This window comes from Populus trichocarpa, chromosome 15 (genome assembly GCF_000002775.5).
Source record: "Populus trichocarpa isolate Nisqually-1 chromosome 15, P.trichocarpa_v4.1, whole genome shotgun sequence".
Lineage (NCBI taxonomy): Eukaryota > Viridiplantae > Streptophyta > Magnoliopsida > Malpighiales > Salicaceae > Populus > Populus trichocarpa.
Window position 1 is genome coordinate 13,310,637 of NC_037299.2, and position 18,702 is coordinate 13,329,338.

At 35.7% G+C, this 18,702-nt stretch overlaps 2 protein-coding genes across 3 annotated transcripts; one reads left to right on the forward strand and one right to left on the reverse strand.

Moving 5' to 3' along the window:
* Nucleotides 1-660: 660 nt before the first annotated feature.
* On the reverse strand, nucleotides 661-15,011 carry LOC18105970 (protein PHLOEM PROTEIN 2-LIKE A9). 2 transcript variants are annotated; one of them, XM_052447430.1, is made up of 5 exons: nucleotides 14,803-15,011; nucleotides 14,623-14,693; nucleotides 13,936-14,011; nucleotides 13,726-13,811; nucleotides 661-1,395 (listed from the first exon to the last, which is right to left on the reverse strand). In XM_052447430.1, the coding sequence occupies exons 1-5, from the start codon at nucleotides 14,863-14,865 to the stop codon at nucleotides 942-944; spliced, it is 750 nt and encodes a 249-aa protein (XP_052303390.1). In that variant the 5' UTR covers nucleotides 14,866-15,011; the 3' UTR covers nucleotides 661-941. The 2 variants fall into 2 exon arrangements, with proteins under 2 accessions (XP_052303390.1, XP_006374712.2); XM_006374650.3 differs by lacking the exon at nucleotides 661-1,395 and adding an exon at nucleotides 11,986-12,720.
* Nucleotides 15,012-16,309: 1,298 nt separating this feature from the next.
* Nucleotides 16,310-18,237, forward strand: LOC7458307 (protein PHLOEM PROTEIN 2-LIKE A9). Its single transcript, XM_024586634.2, has 2 exons — nucleotides 16,310-16,562; nucleotides 17,374-18,237. The coding sequence occupies exon 2, from the start codon at nucleotides 17,429-17,431 to the stop codon at nucleotides 17,831-17,833; it is 405 nt and encodes a 134-aa protein (XP_024442402.1). The 5' UTR covers nucleotides 16,310-16,562; nucleotides 17,374-17,428; the 3' UTR covers nucleotides 17,834-18,237.
* Nucleotides 18,238-18,702: the final 465 nt, after the last annotated feature.

The window sequence follows — 18,702 nt, forward strand, 5'->3', positions numbered from 1 at the left end:
TATATTTTTTTTAGTTTCCTGTTTTAGCTATCCTTGGAAAGATGATTTAAAGAGCGGAATGTGTTTTTCCCTATGATTTATCTTTCTTCTTCTTCTTCTTTTTTCTCTCACCATGCTTTACCTTTATGTTTTTTAATTGTGCTTTTTTACTATTTTATTTACCGTTTTTGTTAGACTAGTTGTTTCTTAGTTTTTTTTTTAAAAAAAAAAATTCTTTGTAGTTTATTAGATTTTTCTATCCTAAAAACTCAACTATTTTGTTTCTATTTAGATCTTTTAATTTACAAGAATTATATTGAAACTCTAATATTTTATTTGATATTTCTTTCATCTATTTTACTGCCTTTCATCAAATTTTGCACATCAAATGCAGAAAATTTTGAGACCCATCCAAGATGACACGAGTACCATAAGGAAATTAAGGAAGTGTCATTTCTGTATCCTCGTTTTCTCCCTTTGTACCACATCTTTTCGACCTGTCTTTAAAAATCCATTAATTTGTTTTAATAATAAAAAAAGATGGTTCTTTTTTATCTACTTTAAAATCTTCAAAAATGAAATTATATATTGAAATTAACAAAATATATATCAAACCCAGAGGATTAATTTTAGGATGTTGACGTAGCATATCATAAGACAAACAGAAAAGCTCTGGAGAAAGAGTCTTAAGTCTATAGTAGTTTTTATTCAAACCATAGCTAAATAACTAGAGTCCTAGCACTGCATATTATAAGTTTTCCATAGTTGGGCTAACTATGAAAATCAAAATAACTTGAAATATGACACTGACGAAAATAGATATAATAGATAACTAGGAGATGCAATCTGGTCCGCTGATCAAATCCCTGAAAAAACATTCCCCCGTTACAAGGCTCTAAATCAGCTTCTACGTCCTCCTTGAACTTCGACTCGATCGGGGGTTTTCAGATGTTGAAATAGAATTAATCGTCATGAGCTGCTATTTCCTTCCCTCTGGACTCGTCGGAACGGGTATTAGGTGGACGATCATTATTCCCAGCTGGTATTTCCTGAACTATGGCCTCATGAATCCGTAGACCACCCTTCCATTTGTTAGTCCACATTTCATACAAGCCAAAATAGAGCGTCTCCTTGTCATTTTTAGCGTTTTCATCACTTTTAAACTCAATCCGACACTTATCCGGAGGAAATTCCTTTACTTCCCCGCTTAAGTCTAATAGTTTTATTTCTTTGCGCTGATACTTTCCCTCCTTTCCTATCCTAGCCATCACCGTAACAGGATCGTCCCAGCCAAAGGAATTCTTTGTGTTCATGGATAACATAAAGCTAACTTCATACGTCTTCCCTTTGGTCACAGGCATTTCACCACTTACATCAAGCCAACACACCTCCAGCAGCTCTGCAGGACCATCATCCCTATATTTTGCAAAGAGCAAATAGATTCAAATGGACATAAACAAAATAGGCTCTACATTACTACAGCACCACTATTCAAAACCTGCAGATTCACAAAAGGTAGTGATACAGTTCCATCATGATGGTAAACCATTGGTCTTTAGTTTAATATACTCACCCCTAAAATTCAATCCTGTCATGTAAAGAAATAAAAAAAAAAAAAAAACTGTTTTATGGTCTCGGCCAAAAATGAAAGGAAACAACAGAAAGAAACAGTAACTAATGGATTGAATAGTAGAGAAGATGCATATAGATGCATGCACCTGGAAACAATATCAGGCCAAAGCAAATTACTTTGCATGACCCAGAGATGTTAGAAATTTTACTAAATAACTATACTGTCCGCACATGCAAACAAACAACTTATATGATAAAGCCAATGCTAGAGTCCCATTTTGAAATATATATCTTGAAATATATATCCCTTGCAGTCCCATTTTGAGCTAATAGAATATTTCTTTCATAAAAAACCCTGACTAGGATCACACCCCACACTGAGGGCAATGAGAATCTTTTCCTAGAAAAGACAAAGACAATGCTAGAGTCGATGGATAAAGGGAAGGCTTAGAACAAAAGTCCAATGATTGAGAAAGGGCTAGAAGAAGAAAGCCAAAGATTGATAAAGACACAACAAATGCCAAAAGTTAACCCAAAAAAATCAAGTGTGATGTCTTTTGGTGTGTCTATGATAAAGCCTTTACGATATTCAAAAGATTAGATTGGCTATTCATCAAAGAAAAGTTGGATTTGCTTATGACCTATGTTAAACAACTTTTTATTTTTGAGATTAACAAGGTTATATGTCACTGTCTCTACAAAGACAACGTGAGGAAAAAAGATTGATGAGTAATTGATGGTGATCCTAGGTTCTTGAAACCCTCAAACACCTTTTGAGCTTGTGAAATTCCTTTCTTTCATAGCCATGAACCATAGCCTACATTACGTGCTTTAGAAAGTCCTTTTTAATCAAGTAAGCAATCTGAACCGATAAATGGCGATCTCAAAACTTGAAGAGTTGTTTCATACAGGTCGTGACTTCATGAATCAAGCTACTGATTATTATGCATGCTGATAAAATTGTTGCCAAGAAAAAGAAACAATCTTTCTTGATAAAGCCTCAAGTTTTGACTCGGGTACCTTGTTTTTCTTGAAATTCATAAAAGGTCACCTCATCACAGATAATCAAAAGATATACCCAAAATTAGAGTTTAAAATGAATACAAAAAAACCATGGAAAAAGCCATTTTAATCTTACAACGAGTCAATTTTTTCTCTCTCAAAATACAAGACAATCAAAGGACTACATTGAATAGCGTGTGTTGGATCTTTGACCAATAAAGCTTGATTTCCAAAACTACTTTCAAAAATTGACATCTCTCTGATTTCATTTCAACAATCAGACTTGAATAGACATGACCTTTGAAATGTGAGATTTGATTCCAAAATAAGAAAGATTTTCAAACAAGAAAAACATCGACCAAGTTTGCAAATTCCTGACAGAAATGACATCAATTCTCCTCGACACTCCTGGGGGCAATACAATGGACCTCCGAGAAGGAAAACAAACAGTGTTTAAATCAGCTGGGGGATAGAGATGATCAAATGATGAATCAATGAACTGAGGACAATATGGTTCAAAGAAAGATAATCAGTGAATGAGCACATTCAGATCAATTAAAGGCAATGATGTTCAAGAACAGTTTATGATCTAGTAAACCCCGACAACAATTGAGAGCAAAGATGTACCTGAAGGACATCTTCATATCTTCATCTTGGTTTATCATCTCCAATACGGCTATGACTATTGAAAGATGTTATCACATGAATTGCTTTGAATGAATGTTGGGAGGATGCACCGCACCCACCTAGACTGACCGTGGGACCATCTGATTTGAAGCTTAAATGTGCACTGCACCACATGAGTATGGGTGATAAAAGCAACATCATTGATGAGGCCGAGACACTTCTTTTCACAATCTGGTTAAATGAGTTGAGAAGAACTTATTGAGAAAGAAACTGAGCATACAACGATGAGCTTTTTACTGCAAAGTATGAAATGCAGGTCTGAATGACATGACAGTTCCATGAAAGTGGATGACCGCATATACTTGAAGGGTATGTTTCAACTGAAGTCGAGTTCATAACTGATTGACAATCTTGATGGGTGTTGGCACGATGCGCACAATCAATCAGAGAACAATTCTTGAAAGAATCCAGGAGATGAACGATTTGTTAAGCTTCTTAATGATAAATCAAGCAACACTACACTTGGGGGCATTGTCAAGCTTGATAAACAGTGAGAACAGTAATTATCGCGGACAGCCCAAGATGGGCACTGCATTTACAACTGAGCAGGTGGCTAGCACATGAATGAGCCAATGCATCGAAAGAACAAAGAAGGCTTTGGAATGCAAACAAAGCCACCCCATGACGATGAAGCATCAAAGAGGGGGGAACCTATATTTCAAAAACAGGTAAGATGCATTGCATATCATCTAACTTCACGGGCATTGCATATTTGTTTTGCAGATATTTCAAGAAACAAAATTCCCACTGGGATCCAACGAGACTCACACGAATTGAAGTTCTTTTAAATCACATCAAAGATGGCAATTCCACAAAAGCAAAATTCATAAATGAAGACAAGAAAGATGGATTTTTATTCATGGAAAAGGGGTTTACAAGTACAAATGTTAAACAGTGCGAGGACGATCAGGGATATTTTCATCTTGATGATTAATCATGCCTCGGAATTCCTCAAATTGCTTATGCATACGCTCCATCTCTTCCTCGAACTCGAGGTGTCGTGTGTTAACATAGTCCCTCCAAAAGTCAACACGTGTATTTAACTCTTGGTTTCTCCTCTCCAAGTTGTTTCTGTGACGTCTCTCATCACAGAGTCTATTCCTTAAATTCTCAATCTGATGATGGAGATCAAGAACCTGAGTATTCAACTCAAGTCTTCTGGCATGAAGACGCTCTGCAACGTTCACCAAAGACGAGGTAGCTCTGATACTGAGAGCAAGTGACTGATTCACTGCTTCAATATCAGTCCTGGCTGCCAACATTATTTCATCACGAGGAAGGATCATGTCTCTAGCCACAGCTACAACAATATCTTCATTGTCCATTACAGTATCCTCTATTGTAACTGGACGACCATTCACTTCAAAGGTAGTACGCCAAACTACAGGCTCTACTGCAGGAACAGGGTTTGGGTTAGCATTGGAAGAAGAGGAAGACATGGTTAAAGCTTCAAAAGTTGAGAACTTTGAGAGTATTGAAAATGCAAGAAGTTGATGATGTCTTTTGCCAAATACTGCGTGATTTATAAGGAATTTACTCCTACCATCACTTTGAACGGCAGAAATCTCAGCCGTACATACATGACTTCCTTGAGAAGTTTTCCTCATTTTTTTGGGATCCACAAATCAAATCCCAACCGTACATACAAGACTTCCTTGAGAAGCTTTCCTCATTCTTTGGGATCCACAAATCGAATCCCAACCGTACATACAAGACTTCCTTGAGAAGCTTTCCTCATTCTTTGGGATCCACAAATCGAATCCCAACCGTACATACAAGACTTCCTTGAAAAGCTTTCCTCATCTTTGGGATCCAATTACAAATCAAATCCCAACCGTACAGACAAGACTTTCTTGAGAAGATTTCATCATCTCTAAGATCGATTTACAAATCAGATCTCAACCATACAGGTATGACTTCCTTTAGAATTTTTCATCAACCCTGAAGCTCATTGTTGAAATCACTTTCATGTATTTCACAAAAAAAAAAACCAATGTTGAAATCACTTTCATGTATTTCACAAAACCATTGTTGAAATCACTTTCATGTATTTCACAATGCTAATCTGAAATCACTTTCATGTGTTTCAGAAAACAAATGTTGAAATCACTTTCATGTATTTCACAAAATCATTGTTGAAATCACTTTCATGTATTTCACAATGCTAATCTGAAATCACTTTCATGTGTTTCAGAAAACAAATGTTGAAATCACTTTCATGTATTTCACAAAACCATTGTTGAAATCACTTTCATGTATTTCACAAAAAAAAAAAACCAATGTTGAAATCACTTTCATGTATTTCACAAAACCATTGTTGAAATCACTTTCATGTATTTCACAATGCTAATCTGAAATCACTTTCATGTGTTTCAAAAAAAAAAAAATATTGAAATCACTTTCATGTATTTCACAAAACCATTGTTGAAATCACTTTCATGTATTTCACACAAAAAAAAAAACAATGTTGAAATCACTTTCATGTATTTCACAAAACCATTGTTGAAATCACTTTCATGTATTTCACAAAAAAAAAAAAAAAAAAAAAAAAAAACAATGTTGAAATCACTTTCATGTATTTCACACAAAAAAAAAACACAATGTTGAAATCACTTTCATGTATTTCACAATATTAATCTGAAATCACTTTCATGTATTTCACAAGATCAATATTGAAAACACTTTCATGTTTTTCATTTGGGGTAGGTCGCCCATAAGAATTAGACCAACTGAAAAATCTGTGTATTTTTCAACACTTCCATCGTTTTTCTTTACAAAACTTACTATGCAAAGTCAAAAGAAAATGAATTTTCCAATGCCTTTGCACCGTAAGCATTGTAAAGAGGGGGCAACTGTTGTAACCCAATTTTGGATCCACCAAGATTTTCTCAAAAGTTATTTTATTTCTATTATTATTTATAAAAATCCAAAAAAATTAAGAAAAATAAAAATTCAAAAATATATTTTTCTCGAGTCAACCGCATCTTTCCATAAGAACCGATTCCACCGAGTCAATACGGGTCAAACCATGTCGACCAGGGTAAAAAATGAGTTTCAGGCCGTTTTCGGGTCAAAACTGTCATTTCTGGTCAAAACCAAGTTCACCGGGTCAATACGGGTCAAACCATGTCGACTAGGGTAAAAAATGAGTTTCAGGCCGTTTTCGGGTCAAAACCGTCATTTCTGGTCAAAACCGAGTTCACTGGGTCAATACGGGTCAAACCATGTCGACCAGGGTAAAAAATAAGTTTCAGGTCATTTTGAGTCAAAACTGTTATTTTCGGTCATTAAAATTGATTTTTAGCGGTTGAATCGGGTTTTTCTAATACTGAATTGAGTTTTTAATTTTACCTATATAAATATATATTATTATACATAATAAAAAATAAAAATAAAAATTTGTCAAAGGAGCAGGTGCACCGAAAGCAAATGATCCATTTTTTCTTTAAAGCAAATCGGTGGTGATTTGGACGTCCCTGTGATTGGCTATAAATAGCCAGATAGTGCGCCAGGAAAAAAGAAAAAGGGGAGAAAAAGAAAAAAAAATATCCGATCACTATTAAGTTTTTTTTTACTATTTCTTCACAAGAGTAGGATATTGATTTAAAAAAAAAACAATATGGAAAATACCAAATATATCCTAACCGTTAGATCTAATAGTGTTTAGATCTGAACCGTTGATTTAAGAGGATACAATAGGGCTTACCACACCAGATTAAAACCCAAACACATCTCAGCCTTTGAAATAATCTAAGCTTTGATCCCGTTGCGCCACGTCACCCGGTGTACCGAGATTTCGGTGTACCGCGTCACACCCGATCCTACCTCTGTTCATCCGGACCGTCCGATCAACCTGCAGATCGGGCCAATCCCAGCCGCACGATCTTTCCATCAGAGATCCAACGGATCACAGGCCTCAACTGCACAGGTGTACCATGCTTGCGTTCTCACCGTAGCATAACCCAGAGCATCTCTCTCCTCTCGCCGGCGACGCTCTCTCTCTCATCCGATCTCCACTTTCCGGCCGTCTCCAGCCTCCGCACCATCACAGAAAGGTTTCTCCCCTGCTGTAAAGAAAAACCCCGGTGGTTGTCATCGTTTTATCCGCCTCATCTGGCCGGAAAAGGACCGCGATCGTCGGTTTGCCACCGAAGCTTCAAGTCGACGATTCTCCCTCTTCAGCCATCAACGACCGTCGAGACCACCGCCATCAGAATCCTCGCCCTCAGATCTACCAGAAGCAACCATTTTTTGGCCGGAAATCTCGCCAGAAAACTTCACCGCCGCCAACAGTAGCCGCGCGTGTGCCACACGCGCCGCCAGTGGCATTTTCGTAATTTTCGGAGAAATTGGAGGGTATTTCAGTATTTTGCCTATACAGTGGCACTCAGGTAATTTTTCGGAGTTTCTACTGGTATTTTTGATATTTTTTATATATAAATGCTTGTAAATTTTCTTGCATGTTGTAAAAAATACAAAAACCAAAGCCGACACGTCTCTTTTTTAAAAAAAGGACCGATGTCAAAAATGCAAATACCAAATATGGATTATGTCCATTATTTCCTTTGGTAACCCAGACGTAATTCTCCTTTTTTAGGGATAAACGTCAATATTTTAGACGAGTCTCCTAATTTTTAGGGACTGATGTTATTTTTAACGTGTCTCCTATTTTTAGGGACCGACGTTAACCATTTGAAAAAAAACAAATTACCAATAAACCCAAAATATAATGGATTATATCCATTATTTCTTTTGGTAACCCAGACGTAATTCTCCTTTTTAGGGTTGAAACGTCATATTTTAGACGAGTCTCCTAATTTTTAGGGACTGATGTCATTTTTAACGTGTCTCCTATTTTTAGGGACCGACGTTAATCATTTACAAAAAATTACCAATAAACCCAAAATATAATGGATTATATCCATTATTTCTTTTGGTAACCCAGACGTAATTCTCCTTTTTAGGGTTGAAACGTCATATTTTAGACGAGTCTCCTAATTTTTAGGGACTGATGTCATTTTTAACGTGTCTCCTATTTTTAGGGACCGACGTTAATCATTTACAAAAAATTACAAATAAGCCCAAAATATAATCGCATTTGAATCAAATAAAAAACACACAAGTAAGGGTAACCTTTCTTTTGAAAGGATGTTTTAAGGGTGGTGTCTACCTTCCCTTAATCATAACTAACCCCGTACCCGAATCTCTGGGACCAGTGTCTAATTTGGGATTTCTAGTTCCCTCAAATTACTAGATGGCGACTCCAATAAAATCTTTGTTTCCCCCAATCGAGATAAAAACCCTTTTTGTTAAATAAACAAAAAAAGCGGGAGCCGTCGCCCGACGTCGTGTATCGACAATATTGGTCACTAGGAGGTGTTGGATTTTTCATCCAGAGCTAAAGCTGAATTTTAAAAAGAAGAAGAAACCTCAAAGGGGCTATTATCATAAGGCTTACATTGTTGTTACTGCTCACTTCACTAGTTCTCTTCCTAGTAATGTTAAAAATTTCTCTATATCTACCCTTCTCAATGACTTTGTTGCATATCTTATGGAAAAAGGGTGATATTGCCATGACAACATCTGTCACTGATTCTATGGCGCTCCTTGGTAAGTTTGCGGGCTTCCTTGCAAACTCGGTTCACATCCTGTAAAAAAACACAGATCGATGGTGGTATTCTCATTGCATTTAAAATTGCCTTGGTAACTAGTATTGTGCATGATTCTTGGGTCATTAACTCAGGTGCAGCTAATAATATAACTAATAAAATGACTAACTTATATAATTTTGAAGGATTTTTTTCTCCAACTTAAATGTCTATCGCCAATGAAAAACATGTCTCTATCAAGAGTAAAGAAAAGATTAAATTACTGTCCAATAGTATAGAATCCTCAATCCTGTATGTTCTCTCTTTTCCATTTCAATTACTTTTATTATAACCCAATTTATGATTTCTTAAAAAAAAAATGAATAAAAAAATAATTTGAGAATTGGGTTAAGACAACACAAATCGAAAGTTTAAGGACTAATAAGGATTGAATTATAAATTTGGGAGTCAATTTGGTCAAAAATTGAAAGAATTAATAAGTTTGGGGATTTAATTGAACTGAAAATTAGTTTAATTAATGAAATTAAAGGTGTAATTGAAGAAATATCAAAGTTTGGTGCTGATTAGAGGCAAAATTGCAAGAAATTAAAATCCAAGGACCAAAGTGAAATGATGAGGGTAATTTAGGGAGTTTAATTGATTGTTTTAGGTGTAATCTTGAAAGAATTAAAAGTTGAAGAGTCAATTAAGGATCAAATTGAAAAACTCAGAAACCAAGGATTGTTTTGGAAATGACGCTATAATCCAGGGGTCCAATTGCAATTTGATCTAGGGGAAAAAAAGATTTTCCTTGATTAAGGACCCAATTGCTAAATGTCAAAAGTTTAGGGGGGAAATTGAAGATAGCCAAACGACGCAGTTCCAAGACACTGTTCATTCTCTTCTCTAGGAAAAGCAAAGGAAATCCATTTGAGACACCACTAACACAGCTTCGGCCAGACACGATCTCCTCACCCACACGATATTCTCTAAATGCCAGAATTGGTCTTGCAGTGACAGGGCCTTTAGCACCCGACTAGTCTTCAAATGAAGGCGAACGTGCAAGACGCCCATCGTGCAGATCGTGCACGATCATACATTCTTTGGCTTCATAAAAGCCAGAGAAGGACCATTGATAGGAGGGGAGAGAGATGCAAACAGAGAAAGACTGGGAGGGAAGAAACGAAAAACCAGAGGGGGTAACAAAGGAAACTGGGGAAGAAGAAAGGCAAACAGGGAAAGAGGCCAGGAAAGGAGAACAGAGAACAAACACAAGGGCAAATATAGAGTGAACAGAGGGTTTTCCAGGGGATATAAACGAAAAGGAAAAAGACTGAGGAGAAAAATCATAAGGAAACAGAAGCACAGAACAGAGGGGCACAAGAGGCCACGAACGAAGAAACAAACCCAGAGAACAGGGGGTGAGATACAAAGAACAGAGGAACAAAAAAGCAGAAAAGAACCCAACACAGGGGAAAACAAATAACAGAGAGAAGAACAAAGAAGGAAGAAGAAGCCTTGTCCAGACGTCGTCGCTCCAGACCACCAGCTCCAGCAGACCAGGTAAACCTTTCTTCTTCTCTTCCCGCTTCGCAAAATAATTCATTTGATACTGTGCATCTTCATTTATAATTAACTCCTTACTGTCGCACACGTGCATGAATATTTCACGTACGCCTGTTGATTTGCCCAGCGGGTCCGGATCACTGTCCAGGTCACTGGTTTGAAACAGCGACTAAATCCAGCTAACAAAAAAAATAAAAAAAGAAACTGAGATTACGTTGGGCCTCAGGCCCGATCAGCCAAATCTATTTTGGGCTAAGAATTGCAATTCATGCCAAACCTAAACAAACAACAAATAAAAAAAAATAATTATGTATTTTAGTTATTAAAAATAAAAAAAATATAAATAATTGATCATTGGTTGCAATCCAATCATGACATGTCTTCAAGCACAACTCCATGTGAAAAGACATTTAATTATATAATGAATGGTTAGATTTAACCATAGAAAAACGTCTTATAAATTTTCTTAATGACACATATGTTTTCAACTTAATAAGCATGTGAAACACACGACAATAGCTTTTTTTATTAAAAAATATATGAAAAAACTAAATCACCCTCATGGTTCTTTTAATTACACCAAATATCCTAAAAATAACTTTTCTTTTATTGTTTTTGAAGTTAAAAGTGTTATTTGCTTATACTTGAAAATTAGAAAAACCTAAATACCTTAAAAAAAAAACTTAAAAAATATTTATTCACTCATAAAAAATAAAAAATAAAATTATTATTATAATCTTCAGTCAAATATTTTGATTTTCTCGCAGTATGTAGCTTTTGTTATAATGATCCCGGAAAAAAAAAACAATTCTTACCTTGCTGATGCCGTACAATACCGGTACATCATTGAAATGTCATTGCCATTAATACATTGACACGTGCCATTGTTTTATTTGGGAACGATGATTTGTTGGAAAGTGTTTTTTAGAATATATTTTTTTTAGTTTCCTGTTTTAGCTATCCTTGGAAAGATGATTTAAAGAGCGGAATGTGTTTTTCCCTATGATTTATCTTTCTTCTTCTTCTTCTTTTTTCTCTCACCATGCTTTACCTTTATGTTTTTTAATTGTGCTTTTTTACTATTTTATTTACCGTTTTTGTTAGACTAGTTGTTTCTTAGTTTTTTTTTTAAAAAAAAAAAATTCTTTGTAGTTTATTAGATTTTTCTATCCTAAAAACTCAACTATTTTGTTTCTATTTAGATCTTTTAATTTACAAGAATTATATTGAAACTCTAATATTTTATTTGATATTTCTTTCATCTATTTTACTGCCTTTCATCAAATTTTGCACATCAAATGCAGAAAATTTTGAGACCCATCCAAGATGACACGAGTACCATAAGGAAATTAAGGAAGTGTCATTTCTGTATCCTCGTTTTCTCCCTTTGTACCACATCTTTTCGACCTGTCTTTAAAAATCCATTAATTTGTTTTAATAATAAAAAAAGATGGTTCTTTTTTATCTACTTTAAAATCTTCAAAAATGAAATTATATATTGAAATTAACAAAATATATATCAAACCCAGAGGATTAATTTTAGGATGTTGACGTAGCATATCATAAGACAAACAGAAAAGCTCTGGAGAAAGAGTCTTAAGTCTATAGTAGTTTTTATTCAAACCATAGCTAAATAACTAGAGTCCTAGCACTGCATATTATAAGTTTTCCATAGTTGGGCTAACTATGAAAATCAAAATAACTTGAAATATGACACTGACGAAAATAGATATAATAGATAACTAGGAGATGCAATCTGGTCCGCTGATCAAATCCCTGAAAAAACATTCCCCCGTTACAAGGCTCTAAATCAGCTTCTACGTCCTCCTTGAACTTCGACTCGATCGGGGGTTTTCAGATGTTGAAATAGAATTAATCGTCATGAGCTGCTATTTCCTTCCCTCTGGACTCGTCGGAACGGGTATTAGGTGGACGATCATTATTCCCAGCTGGTATTTCCTGAACTATGGCCTCATGAATCCGTAGACCACCCTTCCATTTGTTAGTCCACATTTCATACAAGCCAAAATAGAGCGTCTCCTTGTCATTTTTAGCGTTTTCATCACTTTTAAACTCAATCCGACACTTATCCGGAGGAAATTCCTTTACTTCCCCGCTTAAGTCTAATAGTTTTATTTCTTTGCGCTGATACTTTCCCTCCTTTCCTATCCTAGCCATCACCGTAACAGGATCGTCCCAGCCAAAGGAATTCTTTGTGTTCATGGATAACATAAAGCTAACTTCATACGTCTTCCCTTTGGTCACAGGCATTTCACCACTTACATCAAGCCAACACACCTCCAGCAGCTCTGCAGGACCATCATCCCTATATTTTGCAAAGAGCAAATAGATTCAAATGGACATAAACAAAATAGGCTCTACATTACTACAGCACCACTATTCAAAACCTGCAGATTCACAAAAGGTAGTGATACAGTTCCATCATGATGGTAAACCATTGGTCTTTAGTTTAATATACTCACCCCTAAAATTCAATCCTGTCATGTAAAGAAATAAAAAAAAAAAAAAACTGTTTTATGGTCTCGGCCAAAAATGAAAGGAAACAACAGAAAGAAACAGTAACTAATGGATTGAATAGTAGAGAAGATGCATATAGATGCATGCACCTGGAAACAATATCAGGCCAAAGCAAATTACTTTGCATGACCCAGAGATGTTAGAAATTTTACTAAATAACTATACTGTCCGCACATGCAAACAAACAACTTATATGAATGAATCAATCCATACAAATTCATCAACACAATAAATGATTTCTAGCTCGGTTTGGAAGAGAAAGAAAGCTTGATTATGGTGATGACTGTTTGGGTTATTGTTGGGTTAATTAATGGATTGAATAGTAGAGAAGAAAAGATAGAAGGAGAAATTTGGGGAGATTGGGTATCTAAAAGAGAAAAAAAAAAAAAGAAGAAAAAACTAGGTGTGAACCCGATCCAGCAATATAAAATACTTTTTATAAATTTAAAAGACTTTCATAAACATTTTATAATATTGAAATTATAACTATCAATACTTTCTCTATAGAGAAGAGTTATGCATGAAAAGGATAAAGAATCTTTATAAAAAAATTAAATTGGTTCAATTCTAAAAGGACCAGCTATTATTATTAAAACTTTATATATTTGTAAATTATGTATTGATTTTTTATAATGAATTAAGACATGCAAGAATATTAATTAAAAATCTTGATTGTAATTTAATGATTCTAATTTTACTTTTATTAACAAAACATTTGTAACATAACAATAGATCAAGATTTGTAACATAACAGCATAACTATTCAAGAAGAAAACAGGTATGTTATCCTCACCCTTCAGGAATACTCCAAAATTGACTCTCTTCCTTCCAGCAGATTTTAAGATCCTTTGGTTTAAAAACGGTTTTGCCATCAGGGCCCTGTAAAACATGTCAAACAAGAGAATTTCCAAATTGTCATTATTAAATCGTTTCGTTTGACCCCTAATCATCACAAACTAATTATCTTAATTAATTACAATTCAAGCAGTAATAATATGCTGACCTCTGAGGAGACTTTATCCGTCTCTGACCCAACTGTAGATGATGTAGGCTCTTTCGGCGTCATATTCATATTACCTCTGAAAAATAGTTGTCGTATTTTTATAAAAAATAAATTAAAATAGATTATATAGTTTAATTTTTAATGGATCAAATATAATGAGACTAATATAATTTTTTAGAAAAAAATAAAAAAATAACTTGATTTAACAAAAATTAAAATGTCAAAACTCGTAAACTTGACCTCAAGATCAAGATATTTTCATTAAAAATAAATTAAAATAGATTATAAAACTCAATTCTCAACCGATTCAATGTTAAATGATGAAATTAAAAAAATATTAATTAAATAAAATAAAAAAACAACCCGAGTTAACTCGGGTTAATCCGTTAAGCATTATCCTCTTCACACCTCAACATATTGGCGATCTCGATTCACCTAAAAAAGTATGTGATTTTATTCAATAGATCAATCTTGTCTTTTTATCACCTTAATAATAAATTTTCGCATCGCCCTTGGATGGCTGGCTGATCTATTGACATAAAATAGAATAAAGGACCCTTTTTCCATTTTCTATGTGCAGATCATATACCAAAAATAAACTGATTAGTAAACAATGTTTCAACCACTGCAAAAAAAAGCATGCACATAGAAGCTTCAAATAGGAGGAAAAAAAAACCATATTCTCACCTTCCACCAAGTCCCTGAACGCCACTTGAATCAGACTTGTAGAACCATGATCTAAATTCCTTCAAAAAAAGCTACACAAGAAAAATTCCAAATTGTCATATCATTAAAACATTTCATTTGCTCCCCTGATCATTACGAACTGATTATCTGAATTACCGAAGAAGTAAAAAGAATTCCGACCTTTAGAGGCTGTGGTCGAGAGCGCCTGGCCCCTCTGCTTGAATTTTTGGAAGTAGAACTCATGATCTGGATGCCAAAGAGATTTCAAGGAACTATGTGGTAAAAGTTCAATACAAGAACAATAACGATAGCTTTTTTTCTTTTTCAGATGGGAGGGTATTTTAGGTTCACATATGGACAATAGACTTCTACCTTAAGATTGATGGTGGGATTCACATCGTGAAGTGTAGTCCTAGTCTATCTAAAGTAAAGTGATATTCTTTGACAGGTTGCTTTTTTTTTTTTGATTTTCGTGGGGTGTCCGAGCCAGCTTACACGCACCACGACTATTCCCCACGGCCCGCTGGACATCCTGCAAGCCCAGGAGCAAGTAAGGCACCGCGGGGGTGACAGACGTGCACATAGAGGGTCGAACCCGGGACGGGGACGGAACAAGTCACACGATTGACCACGGTAGTTAGACCCTCAAGTGCTTGACAGGTTGCTTTTGATTTTTACTATTGTTGCTATCTAACTTTTAATTTATATTTTTGATAATTTTTTTTAAATAATAAAAAATAACAAAAACCTTAAAAAAATATATTTTTGATATATTTACATTATTTTTAGTATTTTTAATATCATCTTAAAAGAATTTAAATTTTTAAATGTATTTTAAACGTGTTTAATTTTTATCGTGTAAATTTTATAAATTTTCATTGTTGATTTGATATTAATATTATTTATTTTTTAAAAAAATTAAAAATATAAAAAAATCAAAATCGATAAAGAATCAAATATAAAAAAGTTGAGGAATCAATTTATTTTTTGAATTGTGTGAGTAGCAAGCAATTAAAAATAACAAATTTTGTTAAGCGAAAAAATTTTCGGGGAGACGAAAAATTGTGGAAAAACGGAAAAGAAAAAGAAAACCCTAAAAGCCTAATCTTCTCCACTCTAAGCAGCCGCTACCCCCTCCCTTTGCCAACCCAGCCGCTCACCCTCCTTCCCCACAGAAGGAAGAGGCCGCCGCGCCCCCCTTTATCAAAAACAGAGAACCCTCTCTCCCAAAACCAGAGGCGACGGCCAATCTTTCCTCCCTCTCTCTCGGCCACTTCATTTTCACCTCTTCAGCAGGCCATAACTTCCTTCAAGCCCCGAACCCAACATTTTCCCTCTGCTCCCTTTTCCTTCTCCCCTCAGCCCCGGCCAGCAGACCCCGCTCACAGCATCTTCTTCATTTATGGCCACCACCCTGCCATTGGGATTTTTGGCTCCCAAAACCAGAAGCCACACAGGGGTCTCTTGTTCCCTGTTGAAGCCGCCGCTCCTAGACTGAACACAGCGGCAACCCCCGCCGTATTCTTCAGCGACGGTGTCTCCGCCTCAACATCGCCAGCAACCCACAGGCCAGCTGACCCAACTCACCAAACAACAGCAGCCAGCAACCTCTTCGTCCCCTCCAACCGAGCCCGCCGACTGGACCACCACTTCCATCTCCGCTGGCTAGACCCGACAAAATCCTAGCAGCCGGCGGCCCCCTTGGTGTTGCCGCCACCTGAAACAGAGAAGAATGGGAAAGGAAAAGAAAAGAACAGATCTGTAGAGAAGCAGATCCAAAACGAAGAAGAAGAGAAGAAAAAAATCCAAGAACAATCTGGACAGAAATGGACTAAAATCAACTGCCTGCGTTTCTTTTTTTTGTTTGCAGGTCACCGCCGGCGAGGAAAGGAAGAAGGGAGGAAGCCATTATGGATCTCCGCTGCTGCCTTGATTTCACGGTGGCGCGTGAACCCTTCATTAAATTACAATCATTAAATTACAATCAAGATTTTTAACTAATATTCTTTATCCTTTTCATGCATAACTCTTCTCTATAGAGAAAGTATTGATAGTTATAATTTGAATATCATAAAATGTTTACGAAAGTCTTTTAAATTCATAAAAAGTATTTTATATCGCTGGATCGGGTTCACACCTAGTTTTTTCTTTTACTTTTTCTCTTTTAGATACCCAATCTCCCCAAATTTCTCCTTCTATCTTCTTCTTCTCTACTATTCAATCCATTAACTACCCCAACAATAACCCAAACAGTCATCACCATAATCAAGCTTTCTTACTCTTCCAAACGCAGCTAGAAATCATTTATTGTGTTGATGAATTTGTATGGATTGATTCATTCATATAAGTTGTTTGTTTGCATGTGCGGACAGTATAGTTATTTAGTAAAATTTCTAACATCTCTGGGTCATGCAAAGTAATTTGCTTTGGCCTGATATTGTTTCCAGGTGCATGCATCTATATGCATCTTCTCTACTATTCAATCCATTAGTTATTGTTTCTTTCTGTTGTTTCCTTTCATTTTTGGCCGAGACCATAAAACAGTTATTTATTTATTTATTTATTTCTTTACATGACAGGATTGAATTTTAGGGGTGAGTATATTAAACTAAAGACCAATGGTTTACCATCATAATGGAACTGTATCACTACCTTTTGTGCATCTGCAGATTTTGAATAGTGGTGCTATAGTAATGTAGAGCCTATTTTGTTTATGTCAATTTGAATCTATTTGCTCTTTGCAAAATATAGGGATGATGGTTTTGCAGAGCTGCTGGAGGTGTGTTGGCTTGATGTAAGTGGTGAAATGCCTGTGACCAAAGGGAAGACGTATGAAGTTAGCTTTATGTTATCCATGAACACAAAGAATTCCTTTGGCTGGGACGATCCTGTTACGGTGATGGCTAGGATAGGAAAGGAGGGAAAGTATCAGCGCAAAGAAATAAAACTATTAGACTTAAGCAAGGAAGTAGAGGAACGTCCTTCGGATAAGTGTCGGGTTGAGTTTGAAAAATCTGAAAGTAAAGAGGAACCTCGTGAGAAGAAGAGTCAGACTAAGTCTAAAAGTGATGAAAACGCTAAAAATGACGAGGAGACGCTCTATTTTGGCTTGTATGAAGTGTGGACTAACAAATGGAAGGGTGGTCTACGGATTCATGAGGCCATAGTTCAGGAAATACCAGCTGGGAATAATGCTTCTACATCTAATTAATACCCGTTCCGACGAGTCCAGAGGGAAGGAAATAGCAGCTCATGACGATTAATTCTATTTCAACATCTGAAAACCCCCGATCGAGTCGAAGTTCAAGGAGGACGTAGAAGCTGATTTAGAGCCTTGTAACGGGGGAATGTTTTCTCAGGGATTTGATCAGCGGACCAGATTGCATCTCCTAGTTATCTATTATATCTATTTTCGTCAGTGTCATATTTCAAGTTATTTTGATTTTCATAGTTAGCCCAACTATGGAAAACTTATAATATGCAGTGCTAGGACTCTAGTTATTTAGCTATGGTTTGAATGAAGACTATAGACTTAAGACTCTTTCTCCAGAGCTTTTCTGTTTGTCTTATGATATGCTACGTCAACATCCTAAAATTAATCCTCTGGGTTTGATATATATTTTGTTAATTTCAATATATAAGCTGCTCGTGCATTCTTGAAGATTTTAAAGTTTAGGGTAGATAAAAAAGAACCATTTTTTTATTATTAAAACAAATTAATGGATTTTTAAAGACAGGTCGAAGAGATGCGGTAGAAAGGGAGAAAACCAAGAAATAACAAGTTGATCCTTGCATTGCCTAGCTTCATAAGCTAGTGAAGAAGACTCAAGAGGCTTAGTATAGCCATTGACATAGCCAGGTTTGAATCTTCCACCAAGATCAATTGTCACAGCTCTTGACTAAAAGAGATAGTTAAATTCATTTAGTAAAACTAAGCTTAAACATTGATTAGGATTTGGCTCTCCTTCTAGCATGTTGCAGGATTTATTGGTGTCATCAACACTATCAATCTTGAACGGGTTTTCCATAGGAATTTCAACTAATCAGCAAGGTAGTAAGAACTTGCTCTGATACCATGAA

What these genes read in the sequence shown, in the direction of transcription:
- LOC7458307 (XM_024586634.2), top strand. Translation starts at nt 17,429, where the DNA reads ATGCCTGTGACCAAAGGGAAGACGTATGAAGTTAGCTTTATGTTATCC.
- LOC18105970 (XM_052447430.1), bottom strand. Translation starts at nt 14,865, where the DNA reads ATGAGTTCTACTTCCAAAAATTCAAGCAGAGGGGCCAGGCGCTCTCGA. An exon ending in GTTCAGGGACTTGGTGGAAG is followed by an intron (nt 14,012 to 14,622) that starts GTGAGAATATGG and finishes ACTATTTTTCAG; the next exon opens with AGGTAATATGAATATGACGC. An exon ending in CGGATAAAGTCTCCTCAGAG is followed by an intron (nt 13,812 to 13,935) that starts GTCAGCATATTA and finishes CATGTTTTACAG; the next exon opens with GGCCCTGATGGCAAAACCGT.